The sequence below is a fragment of the Prionailurus viverrinus genome, chromosome C1 (genome assembly GCF_022837055.1).
Source record: "Prionailurus viverrinus isolate Anna chromosome C1, UM_Priviv_1.0, whole genome shotgun sequence".
Lineage (NCBI taxonomy): Eukaryota > Metazoa > Chordata > Mammalia > Carnivora > Felidae > Prionailurus > Prionailurus viverrinus.
In genome coordinates, this window is record NC_062568.1 from 194,361,849 (window position 1) to 194,386,669 (window position 24,821).

General features: G+C 52.4%; 1 protein-coding gene across 4 annotated transcripts in view; it reads right to left on the reverse strand.

Annotated features, from left to right (window-relative positions):
- Positions 1 to 24,821, reverse strand: part of ZDHHC18 (zinc finger DHHC-type palmitoyltransferase 18) — a 32,550-nt gene that overhangs the window by 1,287 nt on the left and 6,442 nt on the right. Inside the window, exons 3-10 of one of the 4 annotated variants that reach the window (XM_047869759.1) lie at positions 11,711 to 11,860; positions 10,001 to 10,138; positions 9,833 to 9,881; positions 9,190 to 9,292; positions 7,494 to 7,606; positions 6,278 to 6,377; positions 3,892 to 3,969; positions 2,597 to 3,330 (exon numbers count right to left, since the gene is read on the reverse strand). In XM_047869759.1, the coding sequence (XP_047725715.1) occupies positions 3,928 to 3,969; positions 6,278 to 6,377; positions 7,494 to 7,606; positions 9,190 to 9,292; positions 9,833 to 9,881; positions 10,001 to 10,138; positions 11,711 to 11,860 (695 nt within the window). In that variant the 3' untranslated portion in view covers positions 2,597 to 3,330; positions 3,892 to 3,927. Of the gene's footprint in view, positions 1 to 2,596; positions 3,331 to 3,891; positions 3,970 to 4,416; positions 6,378 to 7,493; positions 7,607 to 9,189; positions 9,293 to 9,832; positions 9,882 to 10,000; positions 10,139 to 11,710; positions 11,861 to 24,821 lie in introns of those variants that run through there. The other 3 variants (XM_047869757.1, XM_047869758.1, XM_047869760.1) reach the window with 3 other exon arrangements.

The window sequence follows — 24,821 nt, forward strand, 5'->3', positions numbered from 1 at the left end:
CCAGCCAGCTTAATCTTTGAGCCAGGACCATTTCATAGGCCTGTTCCTCCCTAGTTCCTCTTGGTGCCCGAATACCCACGTTCCCCTCCTGGAGGCAGGCTTAGGCCAGAACTCTGAGGCCCAAAGATGAGATCTGTCTCTTTGAAGAAAAAGTAGGAACATGCCTGGGCTGATGCTACACGTTTTCCAAGGAAGCAGAAGGGATTTTAGGCTTGCCATCCCTAAGACTCGGCTCAGATTGGATCCCCGAGACAGAGAATGATGGAAAGGAAATGCACTAAGATAACTAGTTTAATAGAGCATATCTTTAGGTAGTGGTATTGTGAGTGATTTATTTCCTTTTGATTTCCCTATTCTCTTCAATGATAGATATGTATTATTTTTCTACGAGACACAGAACAGCCTAGTGTCGTTGGAATCAGACTGCCTGGGCTCAATTCTTGGAAGCTGTTAGGACCTCGACCAAGTGACTTAACCTCTATAAGTCTCCATCTTCGTAAGTGTAAAATGGGGCTTGTTGTGAGGATTAAATGAGTTGATGGAAAGCACTTAATAGAGTGAATGGTAACCATTACTACCATGTGAAAAAAAATCCAACCAATCTTATAATCACATACACTCAAAACACTAACATGGAGCTGGGGGTTCTGACACGAGAAAGGGTCTCAAACCAAGCCTCAGCCGAGTGTCCCTCGGGGAGAGAAGACAGGTGAATGGTCAAATGCGCTCCCTCAGCAAGGCCTCCTCCCTCCCCGTCAGACATTCCTCTGGCCTAAGCAGGCCCTAGGCTCTCTAGGACCGTCCTTCGCACTAGTCATCCAGCCCGGGCTTTCCCAAGTCCTGGGAGGGGGAGGGAGGAAACTGGAGATCCCAGAACACCAGAAACCTGGAAGGCACGGCCTGGCAGGCCTCGACATTTTGGAGTTGCTCTGTCTCTAGGGAGGCAGCATTCCCTTCCTATCGCTCAAGCCAAGGGACCTGGTGGTGGTTCACACCACAAGCTCCAGCCCTTCGGCCCAGCCAGAAACCCAGAAACGAGAAGAGGGAAGAGAAACCTCTTCACTCTTCCCCCTCCCCTGCTGAAGCTTAGAAGTGAATCTGGGAGCCAGGCTGCCTAACACCTCCTGCCCGCTCTGGCCTGTCGATCCTGACTCAGTTCCTGTCTCAGACACCTCCCTTTGCCTCCAGGCCTCCGTTTCCCAAGTCCAGAAGCCCAGGCAGGCAGGAGGCGGCAGGCCCCAGCAGGGCACCGAGTTCCACCGTCAGCCTCCTGAGTCAGCAGGACAGGAGCTGGGGCCTCGGCCTCAGGGGGCATTCCTCATCTTGCCTGCTGCCTCCCCATCCTTCCATATAGCATCCAACCTGCCAGCAGGTTCAAGGCTCTGGTCCAGCCCTTAGCTGGTAATCACGGGCTTCGAAGGGTTGTGGCACAGAGAAGGCAGCAACCGGTTGCTGTCCATCTCCACGGAGAACAGAGGACAGGGCTCCAAATGCAGCAGGAGGGACTCTGGTTAGATTCCAGAAGGAACTTCCTACAAAATGTCGTTGAGTCTTGGAACGATCAAACAAGTAACTGGAGGAAGCTATGGTACCTCTCCCGCTGGTTAGTTGTAAGTAAGAGTTCAGTTATCCAGACAAGAGCTCACTCTACTAGTTGCCTTTGGGAGGAAATATTAGATTAGTTTTAAGTGACTCAGCTGTCCTGAGTCCTTTTCTCCTCCAGGCACTGTTGTTTAGAGTATCCCACATCTCCTAGACCAGTCCAGTCCAGGACATAGTGTGGGGTTTGTGGAAGAATGGAATGAGGTCAGGCTGTGGGACTGCATCCCACCTGTCATAAGGTCTCGGACAGGTCCCTTCCTGCCCGAGCCTCAGTTTCCCCATCAGTACAGGAAGGCCAGTACAGATCATCTCTGATGGCTACGGGTAACATCTTGTAATTGGGTTTCTCCTTCTGAGATCCCCTCCTCCCCAAGCAGCCCTATTCATTCCTTGGGTAGTGCAGAATGGTCAGGGGTTGGGGCAGAGATGGGGTCCAAATCCTAGATTTGCTGCTTTATCAGCTTCGGGAGAACCTTGGCAACTGCTGTGCCTTCCTTGAGCCTCAGTTCCCTCCTCTGTAAAAAGGCTGACATCACCTCTCTCATAGCTTTAGGTGAGAAAACGGGCCTGGCACTTGGCTAGCCCTTGCTAAATGGCTGCTGTCATTATTTTTTTTTTAGCTCTTAGCATACTGTGTGTGCCTCTCAACGCGGGCCAGCTGCTGGGGAGAGGGAAGGCTCCTTGACATGGCTACCCTGGGCTGGGCTCAGTTCAGGGGGTGACAGTCCCCGCTTGGGTTGGGACTTCTCAGAGCTGAGGTCACCTAAGGCCTGGAGGCCTCTGGCACCGAGACCAGTTCTAGAAGGGCAGAGTGAAGAGGACATTGGCCACTCCTCCCGTGTCACTTCTGGCTTCGCTGTGCCTTTTTTAAATCTCCAGAAGGGCACTGACCGACTGGAACAGAACCGGCAGCGGGGGCGAGCCAGATGTTCTGCACACTCATCACAGGCCTCACGCCTGGACCCCGAAGGAAAGGTGGCACCAGACAGCCAAGGCAAGAAGAGGGAAACCTTTATTTGGTTAAAAAAGGTACAGACAGCAAACAAGCAGCCCCCAGCCGTGGGCTCAGCAGACTTCCTAGGCCCGGCCCAGTTTCCATTAGCTCCTCTGAAGAACGCCGGGCTGTGGAGCCAGCCCGGTCCCCCAGTGCCCGGAGCAAAGGGTACAAGCATCCTCCTGGCATCGCACCTACTTGGGGTAGCGGGGACGGAGGGGGCCGTGGGAACAGTGTCAAACCGGTTGTGCTTAGAACAGTCACCAAACTTGTTCGGCAGCGTCATCAACCACCAACACCCCAGAGGCTCCCGAAGGAACCTGCTCAGCCCCACTGTGGCTCTGCCTGACTCTGGGAGGGGGCAGGCTGTAAGGCAAGATTCCTGAAGAGTCTCGACACCTTACAAATCTGGGGAAGGGGAAGGGGAAGGGGAGTGGAGACGGGGGTGAGTTTCAGCGTCGTATTGTATCACCGTGCTGACAGCTGTGGTATGGCTTTCTACACTCTGGCGTGGAGTGGGGGTGGGGGCAGAAAGGCCAGCCCCCGCCCCCTGTGGGGGGCTCTGGAGAGCACAAGGGCGGGGCGGGCTTGGGGGCAGACCCTGTAGGCACGGACGGTGGCAGGTGGGCCACAGGTTAGGCAGGTGGAGGTGCCGGGTGCCGGGCTCCCCTCAGGCCGCTCCTGGAGAGGCAGAGAGCAGCAGTCCTCAGGAGGTCCTTAAGCCCCCGCACACACTGGAGATCCCCGCAGGACAGCAAAGAAGGAGAAGAGAGAGGGTTAGCGGACCCGGGAGGAGACAGGAGGCCTGCGGGGGTGCCGCCTGCTCTCCCGGCACCTGCCTCTTCCCCGCAGGAGGGCCACGGCTGGGGCAGCAGGCAACGACGACGCAGCAGAGACACGGGCAGGGGAAGCTCAGCGGGGACAGAAAGCAGGACACAGGTGTTCGTGACTGAGGGCTCCTGCACACCAGGACACCCCAGAACAGGCCCAAGCATCTCCGAGCAGGTCCGCCGCCCCTCCCCAACCTCACCCTTCACCTCCTGCTCCAGTGGGAGCTGCTTCCTCAGTCCAGAGCAGGGCTGGGCCCTCAGCCCTGCCTTCATGGCCCCCGTCCTTCTGCTTGGGGGGGGGGGGGAGGGGGGAGCCCTGGGGGCCCTACCACCGCCAGCACACACACCACACCACACACCAGACAGATGAATGGGCTCCATGGGGTTGGCAAGGCATGCGATGGGGATGAGATGGCGTGTGAGGGGACTAGGCGGTGCTGGCCGACAGGGGAGACACGGTCTTACCAGCTAACCCTCTGCAAAGAGGCCTGTTAGCTTCCCTCAGGCTGTGCAGGAGATGGCAAAATCCTGACAGGTGTCCTCCTGGGGGAGATACCAGAGAGGTGGGCCAGGGTTACGAGTCGTCTGACTGGGCCCTGCTGCTCAAGGCGGGGCTGGGGGCCAGGGAGGCTCCGGCTCGCAGATTGGAATCTAGGGTCTCGTCAACATTTTCTTAGCTGAGCGGTCACTGGGGGTCAGAGTGAAAAGGCAGCAAGGAAAAAGAACCTGGGGGTCTCCAAATCCCGGAGGCAGGGGAAAGTAGAGGGGACAAAAAGGGGACAGGATGGCCTGTTCTTACATGCCTATGGGGGCCACCTTGCTCAGTCTCCAGCGGACAGACTCGGCCAGGAGAGGAGACCCTTAGCCACATCACTGGCCTTCCTGCCTTCTGTCTCCCCAGGAAAGACCAAGTTTGGCTGAAAGAACAGAGGGCTGCCAGTCGGAGCCTCAGCAAAGAAAGAGCAAACAAAAACCAAACCAAAGCAAATCAACTCTTAAAAACGAAAATTTTATTACAAGCAGGAACAAAGAATACTGGCTTAAATAAAAGGCAGGGGGCTTCCCCTCCTCTAGCCAGCCCCCTCCCCACTTCCCAGTGCCACTGCAGCATGGCCTGGGGTCCTGGCGCTGGGGCGAGGCTGTTTCTCCCAGGGGGGACCCTCTGCAGCTGCCAGTTCTCAGCTGCCTGTGACCCACTAGCTTCTGCAGCAAGGAAGGGCAAGAGGCGAGGACTTCCTAGGTCACTTTCCAAGGGCTTCAGCCCACTTGAAGGGCCAAGGAGGGAGACAGAACAATCTCCTATCTACTTTGACAAGAAACTACAGTTCCCCGCAGAGAAGAGACATCCTTTGACTTTGGGGCCCAGACGTAGGCCAACCTTCACTCGCTTCTCAGCCCACCCTGCTCCTTCCTCCCTTTTCTCTGGATGGAGTCCTCCAGCTGGCAGAGAGTCCTTGTTCTCTGGCCGCTGGCACCAGGTCCCATACTCAGAGCCGGGAGGAGGGTGTGCGGCTTGTAGAGTGGCAGCCGCTCCCCACAGCCATTACCCCATCCACCACGCCCAGCCTCAGCCAGTCTGGGCAGGTCCCAGGCTTCCTGATGTCCGAGGAGGAAGGGAAGATAGGAGGGTGGGGGCTGAGCTGCAGCGGGGAACCCAGAGGTCTCTTGCGATCACTGCACAGGCTCCCTGTTGCCGTGGCTCAGGCCGCTCCTTGCTGCTGCCAGCTGACACCCGAGGGGGATGGCGGGGAGAGGGGCAGCCCAGGGGATGTAGGGAAGCGGGAGCCAGCCGCATTCATACAAGGGCACACGCGAACACACGCACACACACTCACAGCCAGACGTTCTCTTATAAATTTATAAAACCCAACTTGCTTTCTGCTAATCTTTAACCTGGCACTACACAGATAGCAATGTGGCCGACTGTTTTTTCTTCCACTTAAAAAATGCTACGTAGAAAAGAGGTCTATAAAATTGTGCAAAATACCCAGCATTAATAAACCCGTTTCAAGTATTGCCAGCAAGAAGATAACCCACCCAGCCCAAGAACTGACTTGGGAGAGAGGTGGGGAGGCGGGGAGGTCAGACCGGGATCCCTTAGAGAACCCTCCATGGGTAGAGAGCAGGCAAGGCCCCCACTTCCTAGCGTGCTGCCCAGGAATCACGCAGGAGCCGAGGTCTTGGGTGCCTCGCTGGCTGGTTTAGCTTTCTCTGACACAGGTGTCTCCCACCACCCCCAACTCTGCCCTATCCATCTAGAACCCCAGCTCCATCCTATTGGCCGACGCCATACAAAAAAACACGAACGGAAGAAAGAACAATGGTCATCACAAAAAGAATGAAGGAGCCCACAAATCACAACAGCCCACGGAGGCATCCTCTCCCACAGCCTGCTGTCCAGAGCCAAATGCTCTTAGGTCCCACTTCACCCCCAGGACCCCAGCTGAGCAGAGCCCACCGGCCCCTCCACCTGGGAGGTATCGCACGCAGTCCGCACCCTCATTCACACAGGGCTCGCCCCGGCACAGACAGAGACTCAGCATGGTCCCCTCGTGGCCTCAGGGGCCCTGGCCTCTCTCTCTCCTGTCACTCCTGCCGCTGATCAGCTGCAGGGATCTAGGGCCCAAGGCTGTGGGAACCTGGGTTTGGGGAGCAGAGGGTACAGCCACGGAAGTGCTGGGCAAGCCACGCAGGGTGGGAAATAAATACGAAAAGAGTCTTTGGCGGCTCTGCTTCCCTTGGATGGAATGGGGAGGGTCCCGGCAGGTGTGGAGGGCGGCAGGTGAGTGCGGAGGGGTGGACAAGCCAGCAGGTGGCAAGTACCGAGCCCAGTTCAGGGGTGGCCTCCTACCATGCTGGCGTCAGGCTTGGCTCCGCAGGCTGGCTCATCGCTTCTGACGGGCGAGGGCAACACGGCGTCTGACTGCACAAATCCCCTCCGGTCAATGAGGCTTCCAAAACACAAGGGGGGACGTGAGGGCCCTGCCCAACACCAGCGGTCCAGGCCTGGGGCTGGATGGCAGAGTCCATTTTCCAGCCAAGAAAAGACCTAGCCCTAGAAAGCCTCAGAAAGGGGAGCTGATCTCCAGCTGGCGGCTCAAGACCCTTCCCTTCCAGAGCAGGGGAACCAGAAGGGCCCTCTCTGCACCCTGGACACCTGGCTTTGGACCACCAGATTGAGGCACTGTGAATTCAAACCGGCCCATTTTTCGGTCTGGCTGCCACAAAGCCAGGCTGTGGGTGAGGGGAAAAGCAGGACGGAAGAGCATTTGGAAATAGTGCGATTCCCACTGTGACCTACCCCCACCCCCACTGCAAGGATGACACTCATACGAGGCAGGAGAAGTCGGGGACAGTGTGGGGAAGGTCTGGGTCCCGCAGTGCCCACTGCAGTGGAGCTCCTGTTCTGGCACTCTGGTGCCCCCTGGTGTGAAGACAAGGGCACTTCCCAGCAGGGCTGAACCCTCAGGGCGCCACCAGGAGGGAGGATGGAGACCCCGCCTGGTCCAGCCACCAGCACCGGAAGGGAAATGTTGCCCAAGAGTGGCCAAAACGTTAATTGTGGTGATCACGGGGGAATAAGATTACATGTGATAGTTAGTACTCTTCTTTTTAAGATTTTGTACTCTATGTTTTTCTACAATGAGCATATGTGATTAAAAATTACACAGAATTCGGGGCGCCTGGGTGGCTCAGTGAGTTAAACGTCCGACTTCGGCTCGGGTCATGATCTCACGGTTTGTGAGTTCGAGCCCCGTGTCGGGCTCTGTGCTGACAGCTCAGAGCCTGGAGCCTGTTTCAGATTCTGTGTCTCCCTCTCTCTCTGTTCCTCCCCTGCTCATGCTTTGTCACTCTCTCTCAAAAAAAAAAAATTACACAGAATTCTTTTGTGTGATAAATGCCTTGCGTGCGCCCTGCAGAGGGGATGGTGGACAGAGGGCTTCTGTGGTGTGAAGAGAGGTCTGCTGCTTCCAGAACCTCTTTGAGAGGTGTGGACTCGCAGGGCTATCCCCCCCACTGGCCGGGCCAGGCCCTGTGACCTCTCCCTGTGCTCACCCCTGGCTTACCTGGGAGGTAGGGGGCCGCAGAGCACAGCACAGCAGTTGGTGATAACACTTTTATGGCTGTAGGGATTGACGGAGGCCTCACCGCCCCTCTTGCTGGACCACGAGCCTTTGATCTGCCAGCAGGAAGGAGGTCTGAGTCAGGTACCTCCTTTTACTTCGATTTTCTAGGAGGGAGGTCTAGAGGCTGGGAAAAACTGGTGAGAGTTTTTCCAATTCTGGGTAGACTATTGGAGGGGACATGTCTTTAACCCAAGCTATTCAGTGAGTGTGGGGGACTGCTGGATGTCGGGGGCACCTAGCCGAGAGGAGGAAGCCCTAATCAGGACAGAGAGCAGCGCACAGCCAAAGAGAAGCCTCCAAAGGAAACTTCTTGGGTGCATCCTCCCTTCTCCGGCCAGCCACCTCTAAGGGAAGGTAGTATAAGGGGACAGAGCTCAGGCTGACCTGGCTATGAGCCCTGGCCCTGCCCCCGACACACTGCATGACCCTGGACAGAGCACTTCCCTGAATCTCAGTCCTCATCTGAAAAACAGGGAACTGTGATAGCATCGTTGGAGATGAAATCTTGCCATCTCGAGATTTGTGAGGCCAGCTATCAAAGGCACTGAGGAGTTTAGCAACGAAGGATACTTGCTTGACTTTAACCCAGAGTTTCCCAAACTCATTTGGCTATAACACATCTTTTTGCTTAACCCCTAGTAACATCTTGAAGAACCAGCACCCACAAAACCGCCTTGGGAGATGCTGGCTGATGTCATTTCTGCTCTGTACCAATCATTCAGCACATGAAACCCTATCATGAGTGTTAAGTTCTGTTTCCCAGAATGAGAGGCTGAGGTCAAGAGATGTATTTTCTGTTGGTCATGGGCCTCTGAGCAGTATCTGATGGTGGCCCTGGCACAGATGCTGTCATTTGCTTTTTTATCGTTTGGGAGAAAAGAAGGGGAGGTCAGGTCGGGCCCGGGGCTGAGCACACAGTGGGCACTCAAACAATGCTTGCTGGTGGGGGTCTGAAAGGCAGCAGGTAGGGAGGGTTGACATAGCCCCATAGTCCTATCCTCGCTGTCTCCCTCAATAAGGATGCCCAAGGGAACCCCAGGGGCACCCTGAGAATAGTCACATCTCTTTGCCTGTAAGTGCAGTGTGGTGGGCGCAGCAAGGGTAGCCAGGGCTTTTGGCCACAACCCTGACTCTGTCCCTTTCCGGCTGTGTAACCTTGGGGCAAGTCACTCAGCCATCAAACAGGAGAAAAAGCATCCCTGTTCCTTCTGCCTCAGAGTTGGCAAAAGGACCCAAAGAGATGATGGGAGCTGAAAGAACTCTGGAGACAGTTAACACGCGGGCCAAACCTAAGGACTGTTACGGTGGAGCACTGCCTCTGGGTTAGTGAGAAAGCCTGCGCGGAGGGGCCAAGGCACGTGGGGGCCTTATAAGACCCTGTACTGGATCTCCCAGGGCCAAGCCAGGAGCACTGGAAGGCAATGTCTGGCCACCCTCTGTCCCCACCCGTGTTACCCCAGCAGCCTGAGTCAGGCGAGTCAGGCTGCTCTGCGGCCACTGCAGGCCCCCTCCGCCCAGCCTCCTACCTTAGGGCCCCGCCTCCTGCCTAGGGCCCCGCCTCCTGCCTAGAGCCCCGCCTCCTACCCAGGGCCCCGCCTCCTGCCCAGTGAATGGAGGTTGCTCCAGCCTTACTCACGTCTTCGTTAGTTGTCAGGTTGGAGGCGACGAGGTAAGTATGAAACCCTGAGAGGCCCAGGATGGACCAGATGGAGAAGAAGCAGATCACCAACTCCAGCACAGTGAGCAGGGTGGTCAAGGACCCACACCGGGACAGGGCTGGGGGCCTCCCTGGCCCCTGGAGGCCTGCCATGCCCAGCCCTTCTCACCTATCCTTCCGTGAGCGATTTCCCCAGAAAGGAGATGGGTTTGTAACCTTCCTGCGGTCCAGTCACCACTTCTCGACAGGATTGCCTCCTGAGCCCTAAGAAGGGTTCGGGAGCCCATTCAAGAGCAGGACGGGTGATGGACAGTAGGGGGAACTGAAGATGCCAGGCACCAAGAACCCCGCACAAGAACCCCGTCCTGGTTGCTTGGTGTCTTAAGGGAAGACAGGGACTGTGGCTCCTGAGAGTTCTTGGCCACCCCAGCCCTTTGATCAGACTGTTTAGGATCAGCTCTAGCCGGGGAGGAAACAGAAGCAGCTGGTATATCAGATTATTCTAGAGGACAAACATTAGCGCTACACCATTCTCCCCCAGATTACAGGATGAGGTGTGGGGATCCACCCTAGCGAAGGGGCCTCGTTCCCACCAGGGCATCTATTGGCTGACAAAGGATATCTCGCTGGTGTCTCCTTCAGAGTGGAGAGGAAGTTGCTTCCCTGAGAGCCTGGGGAGGAGAAAACAGGACAGGGCACAGCTCAGATGGACAGTGACCACTGCCCCTTGACTTGGCAGAGCTTGCCGGCCCACCCCTCCTGCACACCCCTGCCCCCACTCCCAACTCACGCAGCGTCAGGTGGGTGACCACACAGGCGAAGATGAAGGCCGTCAGGAACGAGAGGGAGAGAATAAACGCGTAGAAGAAGCGGTAGTTCCGTCTCCCCACACAGTTGCCCACCCAGGGGCAGTGATGGTCAAACCGTTCTGGAAAAGGGCCCGGGGGGTGGGGGGGAGGGGAACAGGTTAGTGTGCCTGGGCTGCAACCAGCACAGGTGTTTGGAGGCCTCACGCCACAGCTGGGGCTTTCTTCCCCCACAGTCTCTCTGTACCGGCCCATTCAGCCGATCCGCAGCTCCTCACACACTCCCTGCTTCTGGGCCTTTCTGCAAGCTTCCCACTGCCTCACACATTCTTCTCTGTGTCTTCACCTGGTTAAGGGCAATTCCTCCTTCATATCTCAGCTGCAAAGCCACTTCCTTAAGAAAGCCTCCTCTGATCCCAGACAAGGTGAGGGCCCTCTGTTACCCGCTGCTACTTATCTTCTGCGGCTCTTTGCCCATGTGTGTTTACATACTTATTAATAATTAGCGGACCGGCCAGTTACCCCCGCTGGATTGTAAACTCCACGAGGGGGCCGGTGTTGGCCTCACACCGAGCTGAGTCCCACGTCCAGCCGTGCGTGGTACGAAGATGCACAAAAAGTACTTGTCGCCTGGCCTACGACCCTGGCCACCTGCGACAAACAATGCTCCCCATTCCCTGCTCCAGAACTAGAGGGACTCAGGGAGGGGTGGGGCCGCTCTGTAACTTGTGGAGAGCTGGCATGTAAGGCCTGGCCAGAGGGCTGAGCTCACACTAGCACCCCAGGGCGGTGGGGGGGGGGGCGGGGGGGGGGCTGGTGTCACACCCAGACTGGTAATGAAAGTCCTCTGTGGGAATGTGGATCACAAGCCCACTGCAGGCCTCCTACCATGGCCAGCACCCTTTGCGGATTCTCAGGGAAGAATAACGCCCACTGAGTCACCCACTCGGCTGCCTGCTGTCATGGGGTGTTCCCTACTGTTCTCTCAGGGAGTGCTGAGCTAGCGTGATGAGCTCACTGCCCTGGGGACCATGCTCAGTCACCATGGCTCAGCTCACCTGGATCCTCTTACATAGCATTTCCCTTATGACACCCTTCCAGGGGCACACCCTCGGTCCCCATCAGAGCTGCCCGGCCTCTGGAGAGCAAGAAGAGGAGACAAAACAGCCTCTGGTTCCCCAGCAACCACCGCAGGTGTGGGCCTGGAGCTTAGCTTCCAATCCTGGCTACATCCTCTCTACCTGACTGGCTTGAACTCCTCTGTTCTCAGATTCTTGTCCCTCCCAAACCCTGGGAATCAGATCAAAGTCATTCAGTATAGCTGGCTCTGGGCTGCTGGATGGTAAATCATTCTCTTTCTGGCCCCAAAGTATCTAGAATGTTATTGCTCTAGTCTCTGGTTCCTAGAAACTTGGACCTACTGAGGACCAGGCTGAGGCCTGGGAGAAGGGTCCAGGGTCTCTCTGTATCTCCCCCATACTTCAGAGCTGGGGGAAAGGAATCTACCAATCCTGGGCTGAGGCCAAGATACCACTGGTCACACTCTGAGCCTTTCCCCACAGCCCTTCCTCAATCAGAGCAAATTTGGGTGACTTCCTGCCCACCTCTGGCTATTTCAGACACACCCCCGCCCCCATGAGTGACTCCTCTGTCTTCAGGGCTCCCTGCACCACTCCCTGCTGCCTCCCACTTACCCACACAGTTGTCGCAGACACTGCAGTGTGAGGTCCGGGGTGGCCGAAACATCTTGCAGGTGAAGCAGTACTTCAACTTGACCATCTGCCCGTTGATCATCACCTCCCGGGTCCGAGGGGGTGGCCGGTATGTGGAACTGCCTGTGTTATCTGGGGGTGGGAGGACAGAAAGATGGGGAATGTCCAAGCCCAGAGCCAGAAGCCCCAGCTGAGTGGAAGCCACTGCTGCCTGGCACGGACAAGAGAAGCCTTAGGGAAACTGTTTCCTGGGAACAAGCCATTGGCGGGCCCAAGGAGGGGACAGATATTAAGAGCTGCTACCTACCGAAATTTGCTGTGTGCCAAGCCCTGCGCTAAAGCATTACCCATGTGCTCACGCACTGCTGGTCTTACACAACTTTGAGAAGGCGACTCTGGGAAGACTGGGGGAGGTTTATCTAGTCAAGCCTAGACCTAAGTTCCAGTTTCTAGGAGGTACAGGGGATGGAAGACAAAGTAAACAACACTATGAGAAAACAATCAGATCCAGAATGTGGGGCACCTACAACACCACTGATCCTGATGTCTAACAAAATCCACGTCACTTACAAAGAGAGGGAGATTGTTCTAAATGCAGAGACGTGAACACATGCAAGGCATGATTCTAGGCCAGATTCTGTCTTGAATTTGGTGGGAGAGTGGTGAAAAAGGCCTATAGATTAGAAATTTGGGAACTATTAATTTTCCTAGCTATAATAACGAAATTAGGGTTATGCAGGAGGTTGTCTTTAGATTTTGAAGACACAAGTCGAAGTATTTATGGATACAGTGTCTATGATAGCTACAATTTACTATGAAATGGCTTCATAAGAATTGTAAGCACAGGGGCACCTGGCTGGCTCAGTCAGTTAAGCGTCCGATGTCGGCTCGGGTCATGATCTCACGGTTCGTGAGTTGGAGCCCCAACTCGGGCTCCATGCTGACAGCTCAGAGCCTGGAGCCTGCTTTGGATTCTGTGTCTCCCTCTCTCTGCCTCTCCCCTGCTTGCACTCTGTCTCTCTCAAAAATAAATAAACATTAAAAAAAAAAAAAAAGAATTGTAAATATAGGGGCGCCTGGCCGGCTCAGTCGGAAGAGCACACAAATCTGGATCTCGGGCTTGTGAGTTCGAGACCCATGTTGGATGCAGAGATTACTTAAAAATAAAATCTTAAAAAAAAAAGAACTACAAATATATATGACACAAATAAGATACACTAATAACAACTATTAAATCTAGATGATGAACATGCATAAATTAATTATATTGGGGCGCCTGGGTGGCATAGTTGGTTAAGCGTCTGACTCTTGGTCTCAGCTCAGGTCATGATCTCACAGTTTGTGAATCTGGGGCCTGCATCTCGCTCTGCGCTGATGGCACAGAGCCTAGTTGGGATTCTGTCTCTTCTTCTCTGCCCATCCTCCGCTGGTATGTGCGCATTCGCTCTCAAAATAAATAAATAAACTTAAAAGAAAGAAACTCATTGTATTTCACACTTTTCTGGACGTTTGAAGTTTTTCATAATAAAAATTTTAAGAGGAAAAGAAATGCAGAGATATTGCATTCATGGATTAAAAGACACAATTTTAGAAAAGGATTTATTCTCCCTAAATCAATCTGTAGATCAACATAATCCCAATCAAAAATCTCAGTATGGTTTTTTTTTTTTGGCGGGGGGGGGGGGGGTTGAAATTGACAAACTCGTTATAAAATTTATATGGAAATGCAAAGGGCCAAAGACAGCCAACGCATTCCTGAAGGACAAAGCTAAGGACTCCTATGACTAGAGATCAAGACTAATGATAAAAAGCTAATGATTAAGAAGGCCTGGTTTGGGTGCGAGGGTAGAAATGCCGGATCAATGGAACAGAAAAGAGAATCCAGAAACAGACCTGGCATGTAAATGACCAAGTGGTTTACGACAAGGGTAACACTGAAGTGGTGTGAAAGAAAATGGGCCCCCAATAAACAGTGCTGAGTCCACTGGGTAAACAAAGGGGGAAAAAGCATCTGTATCCTGCCTCCCACCAAACACAAATTCAATTTCAGACAGATTGTAGCTCTAAATGCAAAAGCCTGGGATTAAAAAAAAAAAAAAAAAAAAAAAAAGGAGACATGACTGTGGAGCAAAGATTTCTTAAGACCCAAAGGGGCAAATCATAAAAGAGCAATTTGGTATAACTGCATCACATCAAAATTAAGAACTTCTTTTTTTTAAGTATATTTGAAAGAGAGTGCGAGCCGGGGGAGGAGCAGAGAGAGAGGGAGAGAATCCCAAGCAGGCTCCATGCTGTCAGCACAGAGCCCAACATGCGGCACAATCTCACAAGCTGTGAGATCATGACCTGAGCTGAAATGAAGAGTCGAACGCGTAACTGATTGAGTCGAACGCGTAACTGGTTGAGCTACGCAGGTGCCCCCAAAATTAAGAACTTCTATTTGAGGCACCTGGTTGGCTCAGTTGGTAGCACGTGCAACTCTTGATCTCCGGGTCGTGAGTTTGGCCCCATGTTGGACATACCAATTACTTAACAAAAATAATAATAACTTGTGTTCATCTAAAGATACAATTAAAAATATGAGGGGCGCCTGTGTAGCTCGGTCAGTTGGGCTCCGACTTTGGCTCAGGTCATGATCTCACTGTGAGTTCAAGCCCTGCATTGGGCTCTGTGCTGACAGCTCAGAGCCTAGAGCCTGTTTCGGATTCTGTGTCTCTCTCGCTCTTTGCCCCTTCCCCTGTCATGCACTGTGTCTCTCTCTCTCAAAATAAATAAACCTTAAAAAAAAAGTCTTAAAAAAAAATGAAAAGGTGACCTTCAGAGTAGAAGATTTGAACAAGAACAAAGCATTTGAAACCAGAACATATGAAGAATCCCTATACGTCAGTAAGAAAAAGTTCAGACATCTCAATTCAAATGCGGACAAAAGATTCAAACAGGTATTTCATAAAAGAAGCTGTCCAATGGCTAATAAACACATGAAAAAGTATTCATGCTCATTAGTCTTCAATGAAATGCAAATAAAACCATAAAATGTTACCACCACACATGTACCAGAATGGCTAAGATGAAAACAATTTTAAAAATCAAGTGTCGGTAAAAATGTAAGGCAACTAGAAATCTCATATAACCACTCTGAAAAACTATTTAACACTAACCACCAAAGTTCAACATATGCACGCCCAGCAAGCCCACTCCTAGGTATCTCCCCAACAGAAATGTACATGATTAAAAAAAAATTCTTTAAAAAATTTTTTTTAAGTTTATTTATTTTTGAGAGAGAGAAAGAGAGACAGAGCTCGAGGGGGGAAGGGCTAGAGAGAGAGGGAGACACAGAATCTGAAGCAGGCTCCAGGCTCCAAGCTGTCAGCACAGAGCCCAACGCGGGGCTTGAACTCATGAACCGTGAGATCATGACCTGAGCCAAAGTCGGACACTTAACCGACTGAGCCACCCAGGCGCCCCATAAAAAAAATTTTTAAGTAAACTCTACACCCAACATGGGGCTCAAACTCATGACCCTGAGATCAAGAGTCACATATTCTCTGACTGAGCCAACCCGGCCCCCTGAAATGTGTAAGATTTGATATGCACCAAAAGATGTACAGGAATATTCACAACAAGAATCTCATAATAGCCAAAATCTGGACCTACCCAAATGCCCATAAATAGAACAGATTAACAAAAGGTAGTATGGAGTTCTGTAGAGCAAAGAATGAACGATCCTCAACCACGCATAAGAACTATGGATAAATCTCATAAACATGTGTAAAGTGAAGAAACCACACACGTAAGAACACAAAATGTTCAAAAACAACTAAAAGTAATCTAATATGGTAGCAGTCAAGATCATGGTCACCTCTGGAGGGGTGACACTGACCAGAAAAGCAAGGGGGAGCTCCTGGGACACTGCTCATATACTGTTTCTTGATCAGGGTGCTGATTACATGTGTGTGTTCAGTTTGTGAACACTCAACAGAACACTTAGGATTTGTACACTTTTTTTGTAAGCCCATTATATTTCAGTAAAAACAAAAAGAAAGATAAGGGGCTCAGCTGGTTGAGCGTCTGACTTCAGGCTCAGGTCATGATCTTGCAGTTCGTGGGTGGGTTCGAGCCCCATGTCGGGCTCTGTGCTGACAGCTCAGAGCCTGGAGCCTGCTTCGGATCCTGTGTCTCGCTCTCTCTCTGCCCTTCCCCTGCTCATGCTGTGTCTCTCTCTCTCAAAAATAAATAAACATTAAAAAAAATTTTTTTTTTAAAGAAAGAAAAGAAAGGTTTAAGTAACTTGTGCAAAGTCACAAACTCATATGCTGGCAAGCAGGAATCCAAACACCTGGTCTCTCATATGCAAAAGCCCACAATTCTACCCACTGAGCCTCTTGGTCCCCCAGACCTCAAAGGACCAAAGTCCCCAGGGCAGTGGCTTATTTCTGGACAGAACCTGAGAATCACATGAGGCTGCCTGTGATCCCTAGCCCTTTACTATGCTCCCAGCCATCACTTCTACTGGATCTACTCCCCAGATAGTATCTCCAGTTTGGCCACCTGCCTCCAATGATTACTGAGTGTCCGGCAGGTGCCAGGCACTATTCTAGGCACTTGGCATGCATCAATGAAGCACACAGACTTGTGTCTCACATTCCAGTTACCAAACAGACTCTTTCTTACTAGGCTGTTCACCATCCCCCCAACCATAACATGTTTAAAATGGAACTAAGCAGGGGCCCCTGGGTGGCTCAGTTGGTTAAGCGTCCAACTTTGCCTCAGGTCATGATCTCATGGCTTCTGAATTTGAGCCCTGAGTCAGGCCCTGTGCTGACAGCTCAGAGCCCGGAGCCTGCTTCAGATTCTGTGTGTGTCTCTCTCTCTGCCCCTCCCCAACTCGCACTCTGTCTCTCAAAAATAAATAAACATTAAAAAGAATAAAAATAAAATAAAATAAAATAAAATAAAATAAAATAAAATAAAATAAAATAAAATAAAATAAAATGGAACTAAGCATCTGAACATCTTTTCTTTATTTTTAAAAAAATGTTTATTTTTTTATTTTTGAGAGAGAGAGTGAGCGAGCACGTGAGCACGAGCTAGGGAGGGGCAGAGACAGAGACAGAGGATCCAAAGCAGGCTCTATGCTGACGGCACAGAGCCTGATGTGGGGTTCAAACTCATGAACCATAAGATCACGACCTGATCAGAAATCGGATGCTCAACCGACTGAGCCACCCAGGCGCCCCAGAACATCTCTTCTTTAAAACAGGCAGCATGACAAAGGGCAGGGGGTTTGAGGCCAGTGGACACACTCTGAAACCTGGTTTTGCCACCCAGTGGTTAGGTGAAATGTTAAAGCCAAATGTACTTCTCTGAGCCTCAGTTTTCTCATCTGTAAAATGGAAAGAACAGGTAGAATGGAGCACGAATCCTGGCCCCCCGTCTTTTTATCTGGGTTTCTCCCGGGGATATCATCTGCTAGATGTTCAACAGGGCAAATCGTTTAACCTCTCTGAGCCTCTGTTTCCTTGATCACTGAAAGGGGGATAATAACAGTACCCACATCGCAGGGTTGTTGTGAGGGTGACCTGAGGTAAAAACGTGAAGTGACACAAAGTAAATGCTTAAGAAGCGCGCGGTTATTATTAGCTCCCAGAATTACTAAGAGAAAGGAAGAGTCAAGGGAAAGAAACACTACACTGAGCACCTCCTCCTATATGCCGAGCACTTCGTAGGCATTATCTCCTTGCATCCAGAGAACATTCCAGGAGGCAGGATTACTAACGTCAGTCACCTCCAGGTTATAGTTCAGGAGACTTTTTGGTGACGCTCAGTGACATGTCTGAGGCCGCTCCTGGCTAGGAAGTGGCAGAACCGGGATATGAACCCAAGTTTCCAAAACTTGGGCTTGAGGTCTTTTTGTAAATTTCAAAGTGTCATCATGAGTGTTATTTAACCCTGCCTGGTTCCTCATTTCTGCCAATGGCACAACCCAAGAGCTGGAAAGAACGTCAAAGAGCATATAATGCAGCACCCAGTGCATAGAAAACGATAATTGTCTCCCCACTGACCGCCTCTCTTCTAACCCCTTCAGTTTACAAATGAGAAAACAGGCCCAGAGAGGTCAGGGGATTTGCCCAAAGTCACACAGCCACTGAGTGGCAGAGGCAGGAAAACTCAGTTTGGAGGCCTTTTGCAGACCCTTCCTTCTACCTCACCCTTTCCTGGCCAGTCACTAGGTCTTCTCAGGATCTTCCTTCATAATCTTTCGCTCTCCTCCCAATGCTCTAACCCAGGCCAGAACCCTGTCACCAAACAGCCTCCCCTGAAGACTCCCTGCTTCCAGCCCCTCTGCCTTCCAACCCACCACATTTCTCTAAATAATTCCTTTTGGGGGCACCTGGGTGGCTCAGTTGGTTAAGCGTCTGACTTCGGTTGGTGAGTTTAAGCCCCACATCGGGCTCTCCGCTGTCAGCACGGAGTCTCCTTGGGATCCTCTGTCCCCTTCTCTCTCTGCCCCTCCTCTGCTCATTCTCTCTCAAAATAAATAAATAAACTCAAAATAAATAAATAAATAAATAAATAACCCCTCTTGAGTTATAACCCTTCCCTGGCCTCCCCTAAAAAAACAGATAAAAGGACAACTTCCTGTCCTGATACTAGGGACGTCCACAATTGGGCTCAACCTCCACTCCAGGCTTTTCTCCCACTATTTTTGCCCTATGAGTCCCTGTAGCCTTGGCTTCCTGTCCCTGTCCTGGCCAAGCCCTGGCCCCCGCCTTCTCCTTGCTCACCAGGACTCTCCGGCTCCCTGCCTAGCCTCCAGCAGCTTCTCTGAGCACTGCTGCTCCCGTGCCTTGCACACAGGCTGGGCTGTGATGGGCCTGCTGTGTGCAGACACCTAGACCGCACGCCCCCGGACGGCAGGGATGGTGGGAAAAACAGGCAGTCCCATCCAATGAACCATGAGGGAGCAGGCAAAGAGGAGAGAGCACAGGCTTTGGACCAAGGCAGGCCCAGAGTTCACATCCTGACCCTTCCATGTATTAGCTAGTACCCTCAGGAAAGTTACTTAACCTCTGTGAGCCCGTTGTGGCATCTGAAAAAGCAGACAAATAATAACCACTGCCTGGAAGGTTTACGGAAGGATCAGAAATTGTACATGTAAAGGAACCAGCACTTGGGGAGTACTTACTAACTGCTGTTCTCAGAGGGACGGCAAGGCACAGGCTCTGGCATCTGAAACACTAGGTTTGAATCATGATTTTGCTGCCTCCTTGCTACTGAAGAAAGTCCCTTCACCTCTTGCAGCCTCAGTTTCCTCATCCATAAGATGGAGATAAGACAGTCTTGATCTCACAGGATTGCGGTGAGTGCCCAATGAGATGCTGCAAGGCCGCCCTAAGCACAGTGCTAGATTCGAAGGACCCTCAGTCGTGACACGGTTCACACTGGGACACTCTAGCCTGCAGAATTCTCCAGCTCTTCCCAAAACTCTTGATGCTACTCCAAACCCAGCCTGTAACCCTACTCCACGGGCCCCAGGTCCAGCTCCTGTCCCTGCCCACTGCTGTCTTCCAGGCTTGGACACAGGCTTTGGAGCCAGACCGACAGGTGGCCCAACCACAACTAGCCATGTGATGTGGGTCAAGTCTCTCTGACCCTCATCTGGTAAAAAAGAAAATGGGACATAATCAAATCCGCCTCCTAGTGCTATTTGGAAGATGCAGGAAGAGTTCGGCAAGTGGGTTTAGCAAAGCGTCCGGCACCTGGCATGAGCTTACTAAATATTAGCCGTTATTATTGTTCTGTGAGACGCTATATTCCAAACAGCTGACTTAAGAAGAAACTTCAGAAAACAACCCGGCTGTGAGTGAAGGAGAGCCCCAGACCCTTTCAGGAAAGAGGAAGAGAGAAGTTTCTGGAATCCTCACTGGATTCCCACAAGCCCTCGCCAAGGCAGGGAGGGAACTCCTGCCAGCACACCGTGCCCCCCGGGGGCCACGCTTCCCCTCTCTAGAACTCGGAAAGAAGTGACGCTCCTCTTTAGGCTGCCAAGAGGAGTGTGTGTCACACTGGAGCAAGGGAGCCACCCAGATGCCAAATGAAAGTCCCCAACTGCGGGGCCCTGAACAAGCTGGCTCAAAGGAGGCCCTGCAGCAGGGTCACTGTGGAAAGCGAACCCCACTCGGGAGGGAGGCAAGGAGCTGCCCCAGGGCTTATTCTCCGGCCAGACCACGCTGCCCAATCAAGGCCCTGGCCTCAGCCTCAGTTTCCTCCTCACCAACTCCCGCTAGCAGCCAGCTCAGGTGGCAGCTCCTCAGGGCCAGGAGCAGGCCCGTGTGCCATTCCTGAGCACGAGGCTCAGCCTCTTAAGTTTCAATAGAGAAAAACAATTTTCAAAGGGTACCGTTATTCCCGGTCTCACTGGATGCATAAAAAACGTTCTGGGCCGGGCAAGGGGACATGTACCCCCATTTTACAGATGAGGAAACAGATTTCAATAGCATAAGGCGGGGGGGGGGGGCGGCGCTGAAACTGGAACCCTTGTCTTCCAAATATTCTCTCAAATATTACCAACCACTATATCAAGGCCTAGAGGTGGCAGGTGAGGGGAGAAGAGGCAAGTACAGAAGAGTCAAATGTGTTTGCTTTAAAAAAAAATTCACAGGGGCACCTGGGTGGCTCAGTCAGTTCAGCATCTGACTTTGGCTCAGGTCATGATCTCACGGTTCGTGGGTTCGAGCCCCGCGTCGGGCTCTGTGCTGACAGCTGGGTTTGGAGCCTGCTTCCGATCCTGTGTCTCCTTCCCTCTCTACCCCTCCCCCACTTGTGCTCTGTTTTTCTCTCCCCAAAATATATAAACATTAAAAAAAAAAATGAACAGTGAAAACATTTTTAAAAAGCGGGGTCAGGGAGCACGCCTGGCTGGCTCAGTTGGTAGAGCAAGCATGTGACTCTTGATCACAGGGTCGTGAGTTCAAGCCGCGTGCTGGGCTTTGTGCTAAGAAAGAAGAAAAGAAAAGAAGAGAGAAGAGAAGAGAAGAGAAGAGAAGAGAAGAGGAAGAAAAAAAGAAAAACATTTGCTTTGTTCACCCAGTCCAGAAAATATTTGTTGACGAAAGGAAGGAAGTCAGAGTGGGAAGAGATGTTATCCCTGCTCGAAGGGAATCTAAGATCTACTCCAGGGCTCTCTCTCTCTCTCTCTCTCTCTCTCTTTCCCTAAGAAGTCAAGTCCCTCTCAGGCTAGTAAGGCCTCCCTGCTGCCTTGTGGGTGGGAATCTGTAGCCCCTGGGGATGCGAAATGAGGGCGAAGGCTCCTCACTGAACGGCTGTGAGAAGCAAATGAATCTCCCCACACTCTCCTCCTGACCAAGGGGCATGCTCTGGGTCTCGCCCCAACCGCAGCCCGTGGAGGGGAGCAGGCAGGCACTCTGCACTCAGAGCCAGCCGGCTGGCTCTGTGACTCAAGCCCAGTGGCTGGCACGGAAGCACCCTGGGGCTGGCAGGCGCTACCGAGTCGGCATTAGCGAGGGAAGGCTGGGATCTCCACCAGCCTTGCTGGGTCCTGACCGCTGGGCCTTCCGTTGCCCCCACCGGTGGAGGAAACAGCTGCAGGGCTGTGGTCTCCCCAGCTTCCAGGTCAGTTCAAGGTCAGCCACAGCGCCCGGGGCTGGGAGCTCTGGGTCACTGTAGTCCCCACCTGACCCTTTCTGTTCATTCCAGAGGTTTATGGAGCACCTACAGGATATCAGCTTAGTGGTGGGCTGGGGGGCGGAGATACAGGAAGAGCTTGACCTGAGGGCCCAGTGAGGGGGGGAAGCACATAATTACAGAGTCTGTGTAAGAGGCACTGCGAGTCAAGAGTGGGGACTCTGGGCCCAGCCAGCCTGATCTCATTTTGAAACCTGGCCTGGCCACTTGCTGGCTTGTGACTTTGAGGAAGCTGCTTAACCTCTCTGAGCCTCAGTTCCTCACTGGGTAATAACATTATCAAACTTGTAAGATGATGATGTGAATCAGAGATAACAAAGGTCTACCCCACAGCTCGTGGATTCATGGTGTTACTGGTGTCTGTAGTGGAGACGGGAGGGGGAGGAAATGTGCGGGGGTGGGGGCAGGAGGCAGCAAAAGGTGAAGTGGCAGTTAAGCAGGATCAGGAGGAATGACCCCTTGGGCTCACCAGAAAGAGGGCATGGCCGTAGAGGGGCTGTGGGAACAAAGCACAGGCAGTGGGGCAGAGGGCTGCAGGGGTGGGAAGTGCGGGCAGGTAGGCTGGAGTGTGCCTTCACCCTGCAAGTGCGCCTCTGCGGGCAAGTCTGCAGGAAAGTGGAAGACGATCTGTTTCCTGGCCGCAACACTAGGCAACACGAATTCATGGGATGAGAAAGTTACTCCCTCTTCAATTTTCACTCAAGCCTTTGACTCCATCAAGGGGAAAAGTCTCAACTTAAAAAAAAAATTTAAATGTATGTTTATTTTTGAGAGAGAGAGAGACAGAGACAGAGACAGAGAGAGACAGAGACACAGAATCCGAGGTAGGTTCCAGGCTCCGAGCTGTCAGCACAGAGCCCAACACAGGGGCTCGAACCCACAAACCGCAAGATCATGACCTGAGCCGAAGTCAGACCCTTAACCAACTGAGCCACCCGGTCGCCCTAAAAAGTCTCAACTTCTAATACCTAATACCTGTGATCCTCACAGGCCTCAAAGGGACTGCTTTTTGCTAGCAACTGTAACCACAAGAGTTCCGTAACATTGTTATGTTTCTGTTTTTATGATTAGGTTCTATTCCCAGTAAGAGGCTCTTGGCTTACAAGGTTGGTAACAATGTTCCTTGTTAAATACACTTAAAAATGAGTCACCTAAAGGAAACACTAAGGAAATTGAAGGTACAAGATGAGGTGCAGAAAGGGAAAAATTGCGAACTTGTACTCAAAAGACCGATCTTCAGGAAATACTGTTGAGGGCACCCGGGAGTCACCCGAATTCTAAACCAGGGAGGGCTGGGGCCAAATCTGAGTCCTGGGAAGACAACTACGACTGAAGGGAGACGCCAGGTGTTGGGGCCTGGTCAGCAGTCAATCCAGGCGGCAAATGAGACAGGTCTGCCCTAGGGCAGTGGGCTTCAGAAGGACCTGAGGGGAGACACCCTGGGCACAGACAGGCTGCGGTTTGTGACCTGCTGTGTGGTGGCGGAAGGAGACGCAGCCTTTATGTCCATTCTGTGAGCTGTAAACGTGTCTACATTAGCGTCTGTCACTCAGATCTGGATGTTTCTATCGTCTCCCATCAGACTGGGAGCAATGTTGGCACCTCCTACCTCTTTTCCAACTTCCCAAAGTGCCTGGACTCTGTACGGCCCTGTGGGATGACCCAGCTACAGGGCTTGCCAGCTGACAAGTCAACATCTCAGACCCGGGTGACCAGCCACCCCGGTTCGCCTGTGCCTGAGGGGTTTCCCGGACACGAGACTGGAAGGAGCTGGTCACCCCACTTCAGACGGTCCTTGAAAGGCAGGAGCCTTGGGCTAGAACCTGTTGGGCTGGAGTGGCTGGCCGATGGGGCCAAAGCGAGAAGCGCACAGTCTGCATGGGCCCCGGTGAGCATCAGTTCATGTTTATGTGGACAGCACCATCCACCTCAAAGTAGGTCTCCAACCTTCTGGAAAAGGCTCAGTGACCTTTGTCCTTTTCAAGAAAATATATTTCACCCTGATTAGAAACCTCCTGGCCACACCCTCAAATTTGGCTCCTGTTCAAGTTTCAGAGTTCAGAGGCCTCAAAGATGTCACTTTCCAGGCTTAGCAGCTGTTCCCAAAGGAAAGTCTCTAACCCTGACATTTAGGGTCCCGTGGGACTAACTCCACCCCATTCTCCAACCAGAATTTCTCTAATTCTCTGAAGTATTGCTCCTTTTCCAGCCAATATGGCCTGCTCAGGGTTCCATGCCTGTCCTTGCTCCTTCCCACTCTGTTCTCTCCTCTGTTCCATCTGCCTGGAGGCTCCCTTCACACATATTCCTGGGCTTGAACTCTACCCAAACTTTAAGCTTTGGCTCAAGGCACCTCTCCATGAAGCTTCCCCATATCCTCCAGGCAGAAGATACTCCTGTTTCTCTGATCCACTTCCAAAGCCTGATCTCACCTGTAGCAGCTGGTTAGGCCTTCTACCTGGGACTGAGCTAGCCTAGAAACCATCGGAAGGCAGGGTTCACATCAGATTCATTTTTGGCCTCCCACCTCCACCCCTGTAGTCAGGAGCCAGCATATAGAATTAACACATAAATGATTAAACTGTAATGCCTAACTGGGAGAAGTTCCAACTGTCTCTCCATCAGTCACCTAGGGACATCAAGGAGGGCCTCTACAGAGGCTCAGCCATTCAGCCAATATCCCTGGACCCTCCACTTGGCAGACCAGGTAAACAAGACCTCACTGACCAGGAAAGGCTGCCGGGCCTGCCCGACAATTCTGTAACCACCACCATGCAGCACAGGGCCAAGAAAGGAAGGACACGGAGCTCTTGGAAGGTGTCATGGAAGGTCTGGCCCAACTGGGGTCATGAAGGCTTCTCAGAGGACGGAATACCTGGGTCGAGACATAAGAATGAAGATCGTGTGGCCACAGAAGACGGAGAATGCATCCCTGTGGCCATCTCAGAAGAGAAAGCAAGGCATTTGGGAATCAAGGCACACAGTCCGTCTCCACGCCTCCACTCCCTGGCCACGTGATCCCCCTGCCTCAGTTTCTGCATCGGCACAGCCGGGCCGCTGAGAGGATCTGTGGGGATAATGGATGGAAAACACTCACTACACGCAGCCAAGCGGTCCCCAAACATGGGGGATTACAGTTGTCATTATTGCCCACACGACTCACAGGAGGTCAGAGGATTCCAGGTGGCCAGATCCCCAAGCTCAGGCTGGACTGGACAATAATCCTGCCTCACGATTAGCCCTGAGTTGGAGGCAGGAGAAACGGGTTGCCACAGAGCCTCCCCTGTTGCCAGGTGGACCGCCCAGGTCAGACTGCAGAAATCTGAAGGAGCAGAGTTGAGTCTAAGAGGCCAAGTGGTGAGTGGCCCAGTGGGGCAAGGGGGAAGGA